The sequence below is a fragment of the Notolepis coatsorum genome, assembly GCF_963971535.1.
Source record: "Notolepis coatsorum genome assembly, chromosome: 17".
Taxonomy (NCBI): Eukaryota; Metazoa; Chordata; class Actinopteri; order Aulopiformes; family Paralepididae; genus Notolepis; species Notolepis coatsorum.
This window is the reverse complement of record NC_140181.1, coordinates 61,999,297-62,005,924: the sequence shown is the minus strand read 5'-3', so window position 1 is coordinate 62,005,924 and position 6,628 is coordinate 61,999,297. Positions and strand designations below refer to the sequence as shown.

Here is a 6,628-nt window from a genome sequence, read left to right as displayed (position 1 = left end):
AGCTATTACTATGCAGCACAGCTTAGAACAGTAGCATGCTGGTGCAATGTGAATTATGAAGCCAAATGGAAATATATAGAAACCAAAAGAGAGGGATTCAAAGTGCAGGCACTGATAGGAGATAGGGAACTGTTCAGAAGACAGGAACAACTACTAGACCCAATTACCAAATTCACTATAAACATATGGAACACAATAGTAAAGAAATACAAGCTAGAAAAAGAATCCAAGATACTGAGATGGATAACACACGACAACAAATTCAAACCAGGGATAGAAGAACATGGGTTCAAAAGATGGGAACGAGGGGGGATAACAGCAATATGTACAATGATAGAAGGAGGGGAGATGCAGACTCTACAAAAATTGAAAGAAAGATTCGGACTAGAGAATAGGGACCACTTTAGATATTTACAGATTAGAGACTACTATAACAAGGAAATAAAGCAAGACAGAGACAAAGAACAGAATGGGGTAATTAAGATAATGGTAAAATCATATGAAGGAAGGAAGGGAAGGGTGATATCAGCACTATATCAGGCAATAATGGACAGTAAGGGAAATACAACATTGTATATAAAAGAAAAGTGGGAGAAAGAGTTAGAAATAGAGATAACAGAGGAGGAATGGTATAACACATGTAAGACACAACAATCAACCACAGGATCAAGGATATGGAGGGAGTTTGGGTGGAAAAACATAATTAGATTCTTTATAACACCAGAAATACAGGGCAATTACACACCAGCAAAGAAACTATGTTGGAGGGAGTGTGGACAAGAAATAGCGAACCACACACACACATATTCTGGAGATGTCAGAAAATAAGGCACTACTGGGAAGAGATAGGAGAGATAATAAATGAAATAATAGGATACGAAATACCCCAGGAAGGCCAAGTGTTGTATCTGGGGAACCTATCACAGGAAGGAATTCAAGGGGAAGACAAATACTTGATTAAGATACTAATAGTGGCAGCTAAAAAAGCTTTAACTAAACTGTGGTACAGGGTAGAAGCGCCGATGAAGGACCAATGGATAGAGATAGTAGAGGGGATACAGGAAATGGAGAGAATCACACATCTGCTGAGGCTGCAAGAAGAGAAGTTTGAATTGAAATGGGAAAAGTGGGAAGAATATATGAGGGGAAGGAACGACATCACAGGGGATTGAAAAGGATACAAGGAAATTATAAAAAATGTAAATAAAGGATGCAAATATAGAATGGACCGAAGGACCCATGCCACACTTTTTCTTTTCTCATTTTTGTATTTTTGTATACAGTATCTGTTTTATTTTTATTTCTTGTTGATGAGTCTTTATAATTTTGTATGTGGAAATGTATTGTCTATGTATGTTGTTGAAAAAAATAAAAAAGATAAACTTCAGTAATTTTGTATTTCCAAAATACTGAAAATACACATTTGAAATGGTGATTTCTGAACATTTATGAACAAATGCAATTCTACCCATTTCCTATAGGCTGTGTATGTAAACAATTATAATAAAAAAAACATGATACAAATAATAATAAAAAGGGGTATTAGACCAGAAAATTTTGCAACTGTCGAGTGTTTTATTGCCCAATTACCGTGCGTCGATTTGTATGGGATATGCAGTTTTATTTAATTTAGGTTTTGAATGGTTGTATAATTAGACAGCTTATTATATGATATAAGGACAGGGCATGTTGTGGACCTAGGTTTAGACATTCTGTAACATCTGCCCTCACAGTATGTCCGGTCTTCCACTGGTCTGGGAACAGTCTGAATTATTAATAACTGCTATGTATTCCACTTGTCCGAAAACAGTCTGAATGATGAATAACTACTACGTAATCCACTGGTCTGAGAACAGGCCTTATTATACTGGTATACTCCTAACAATGTGATCTGAAGCTTGTTTTCTAAATTGAATATTCAGCCCTTATGTTGCTCAGTTACATCTGCCAGCAACACTTTTAAAAAGAAGCAACTTCTTTTAAAACAACAAGGTTCTTGAAACAACTTCTTCTCAAATACAAACTGGGCCGAGGCAGCAGATGACGTTTTCAACCTGACATTTGAATGATGCATCCATGACAGGGTTATAATTACAACAACATGTAATTTACCCCGTGAAATCCATCAGTCCACAGTTACGTATTGAGCTCGAGGCTTTAAGAGAATCGATATTTAGTATACCCACCCAGTGACCACACTCTACCTTTTCATGTAGTTACAAAGCTGTCATAATAGCCCGTACGGGCCAGAAGGGCTATCAGAGGCTGTGGGTAATTGCAGTGTGATAGAACGTCAAGCCTCCACCAGCTAATGCAGTGTGGGTGTGTGTGTGTGTGTGTGTGTGTGTGTGTGTGTGTGTGTGTGTGTGTGTGTATGCGTGGTGAGAATCGAATGGTCTTTCAAATATGAGGAGATTCCAGTACAGACTGACTGTTATACCAGCATTCGATATTGTGTCTTAGAAAGGGATTTGAAACCAGCTAATCATTTTACTCTCACCTGCTAACTCTTTTGTTTTCTGGGTTTTTATCACCAATTCAATACACTATTTCCAACAGCTAAAAAAAACAATGGTTTACTATCTTATTTACTATCTTATAAGCTACACCCAATTACTAACAAGCAATAGCATTCTATGGTGAATACAAGGGGAAGTATCTAATTTAATTACTTTCCTGTCCTCACAGACATGTTTTATGACCTGTGCTAATTCATTGGAGCATCTGCCTCAATCTATGACCATGAATTAATCAGGATACCTGCGACAGGAACCGGTAGACAAACTCACCATTCAGTCTGCCACCACCTATCCATCCTTATTGTCACCTTATTGTTATGTATAACAAAGCCACAGCGTTACATTTCTTGGATACACCATTAATAAAGACATATTTGTGGTGCATATACAGTAGACAATTTTCTTATTTATTTTATCTTATTTCTCTTGTTTCCTTTAATGGCATCCTGTATGAGATGTATGGAAGGTCTGCTGTGTTTCACCGCACTGCTCCCTATCAAATAGAAATGCAATTTAAGGTCCAGTTCAGCATTTCTAATTTGAAAGTTCAGTTTAATCAAAGTTAGATTCACAGGTTCAAATAACCAATAATAGTCTAATAATAATGGTGACTGTACTGTTCGTTTGGACAGTCTGCCTTCTCGGTTAACGTGGGGCAAACTTATGGAACTCTCTGCTTACTGGCTTAAAACTGGAGTCCAATGCCAACGTGGACTCAAGGTATGGCTGAAATCAAAGCAGCAGTGCTCACATATGTAGACACGGACTGGTTTTGTTGTTTTGATCATGGACTCTTGCTCTGATAACTATTTGTTCTGATTTGTGATTTTAATTCTGTATTTTACTGTTTTAGAAAAGCCTCAATGGACTAGTATTGCAAACTAGCACTTGTGCTATAAACACGCAAAACAACGCATCTGGTCTGTTCACTGTGGCTGGTCCAATGTAGCTGCGGTGTCCATTTTAAATAAACATATTCATTCATTCAGGTTTATGAAACGTAACTGAAGGGAGAATCTGCTTTCTCCGCAAAAGCGTAAATTCCTATATTTGGATTTTCTTTTAAGGTCTGTAAGATGATAGCCTTTGCATCAGGTTTTTGTTTTAATTATGTCCAATGTGATGTCTATTTTTTCACTGTCCCATTTACTGGCATCTAATTCTGTGGTTGGTGTAAAGGACATTACAACATGGAAGGTATATTCAGTCGTGTTAGGGTGCAGTGCTTACAGTATGTAAAAGAGAGTCACCAGTGTCTAGTGCTGAGATAGGTTGACAATACAAATAAACTATATAAATATAAATAACAATGCAAACTGCTGCATTAAAAGTGGGTTCGTAAGCCCAGTAAAAATGCACCTGGAGTTTATGAATGACAAATGTATATATATAAATATATTGTATATTTATATTGGTCATTCCTACATCAAAAGCTATTGCTAAATGTTTGCCTACATTTATGGGGGCTACTCTGCCATTTAGTACACAATTTAGTACAGTGATGGTATATGCAAGGAAAGCAAAGAACACTTATCACCAGCTCAAATATTCTAACCATGCTTTATTGTTGACCCTGAAATAAATAGCTACATAAATACATACAAACATACATGTAAATAGATAAATAAATCATCAATAATAAAACAGACGGTGTCAGTGAAGTCCATCGTGACAGTGTGTGAATGATATGTACAACGGAAGGTCTACTACAGTTCATGTGTCAGGGAGGGCGGCGGGGAGAGGAGGCTACAGCGGGAGGCTTTTGGGGCGCTGTTAGCATGAGGTGAAGGTTTTCCAGAAGAAGTTTTTACAGGGGGCTTTGCGGTCGCGCTGTGGCAGCTGTGATAGCCTGTTGTAGACGGCCCTCTCCTCCAGCCGAGACTCCAGGGGCTCCTCTAGATCCACAGGTGAAGCCTCCCCGGGCAGCATGTTGCTGTCCAGCGTTCCATCTAACAAGCCCGACACCAGCTTCAGGATCAGCTCCTTGCGCTCTTTACTCAGCTCCTAATGGTAGGGTGCCAGAAACACAGGGAGATGTCTATGAAATGACTGCATTTAGTGCGCTCTATCTATCGCATTGGAAACAACACATCTCAAATACTCAGAATAGTATGATTTATTTCACAGCATTCCAGGCATGAGCATGTACGTTTGACAATATTCTATTATTCAAAGGTCACACACGTTTTTTTATTCAAAATAAATTCCAATCACATTATCAAATAAAAATCTCTCATAATTCTTTCAATCTCAATCCCAAATTCAATCATACTGTCTGAAATTCTGAAAATAAAGCCATCATAAAACAAGACTGAAATGTCTTAGTTTTGTTGTTGTGCTTAAAAAGAATTCAAAATAAAAAGAAGATAAACCTATACGAAAACTGAAAAAAAAACATCTTTGGAAACGACCACATTAGCAGTGATGACAACAGATAGAAACCCGTCTCTGTGCTCACCCTGTTTGCCTGGATAGAGCTCCTCTCCTCCACAGGAAGCACAGCGGCTGCCCTAATGCTGAGCAGGACCCCCATGAGAGCCGCCAACACCGGCAGGAGCTGCATGCTGCGAGAGGAGTGCTGGGGACGGACCACGGCTATAGAGGCACCGAAGCAGGAGACTCTCACTGAGACACAGAGTGTGTATGAGAGAGAGAGAGAGAGGTCTTCTGGATGAGAGTGCAGTGAAGTGCAGTCCGTCCGTCAGTGGTGGCCGCTTGCTGCTGACACTCGAGTACTTTGAAGCCAGCGTCGTTCCTTTCTGCTCTACCCCCAAAGTACCCCACTCCTTTATACCCCTCTCTTGTCTGTTGCTGACGTAGGGGGGGGGGGTATGACGGAGGGCGGATGGTGGGATGCGTGTGCGTGTGTGCGTGTGTGTGTGTGTGTGTGTGTGTGAGAGGGGGGGGTGCAATATGGAGGGTTCAGGGCAAAACAAATAGACTCCTTCAACACTTAACCCTTTTTGATGAATTGTGAGACGTGTTGCTCATCTGGTGTCCCTGCAGGAACATCTGTGGCGGACTGACACGTCACAGTGCTAAAAATGCTTCTGACATCAATATACAAAATAATACACTGACTGCAGTGTAATGTGATGGACAATATCACACTGTGGACGAAACACTGAGTGAACTACTTCTGGTCGTTGATAGACAATTCCTGCAGCTCATTAAATGTACACACACACACACACACACACACACAGACACAGACACACACACACACACACACACACACACACACACACACACACACACACACACACACACACACACACACACACACACACACACACACACACACACACACACACACACACACACACACACACACACACACACACACACACACACACACACACACACACACACACACACACACAAGAGGACTTGGGAATCAACAGAAAAGGCCTGGATACAAATCAAAATAAGAAAATATATATTAAATTTCTTTGCAATAATGCTCAACAGTCATCGTCAGAAAGCAAAAGGAAACCAGGACTGGCCGTGGTATGACCACTTCTACAACTGTTGTACAACTGCTGTCCTCTCCACTCCTCTGTACATCTGATGATAACATTCCTGTCACCTTGGTTCCCTCTCTTCCATCGACACCCACAGATTACTATTGAACGGTCTAACACCCACAGTGACTTGTGCTGTCTTTATGTGTCATCATAGTGACTTACCGGAAGTTAACACAAGTCTTGAGGGACGTCGTGACAGGAGCACGATACCTTGCGTTTTAGGCCTGCATCCGTAAGGTATTTTTTTCCTACTTCTATCCAGTCATTTTGGATTAAAAATAACCGTAAAGCTGATAGTCTTTAAGAAGAAATTACATCTACAACAACTAGTTACGAATGCTTGCATATTATTTATGATGTTGGACACAAATCCCCCAAAATTCACTCTTTGAAACACAGTGAATCAACATTGCACTTAGAGGATGCTTCTTTGTATAGTAAAGTATTATAGTATAGGGTACAGACAAACAGATCTTTTCTGGTTTCAAACAGTGTTCCGGGGATCGAGTTTTCTCTGTATAGTATTCAACACTAAAGATATATCACACTTTATTTAGCCTTTTCAAAGGTTAGTTTTTCTCA

The 6,628-nt window shown here is 39.8% G+C and overlaps 1 protein-coding gene across 1 annotated transcript; it reads right to left on the bottom strand.

The window, feature by feature from the left end:
• Nucleotides 1–4,171: 4,171 nt before the first annotated feature.
• Nucleotides 4,172–5,082, bottom strand: LOC311243747 (somatostatin-1B-like; the record flags this gene model as incomplete). Its single annotated transcript, XM_084333088.1, has 2 exons — nt 4,172–4,523; nt 4,978–5,082. The coding sequence occupies 2 exons, from the start codon at nt 5,080–5,082 to the stop codon at nt 4,293–4,295; spliced, it is 336 nt and encodes a 111-aa protein (XP_084189214.1). The 3' UTR covers nt 4,172–4,292.
• Between the last annotated feature and the right edge of the window lie 1,546 nt (nt 5,083–6,628).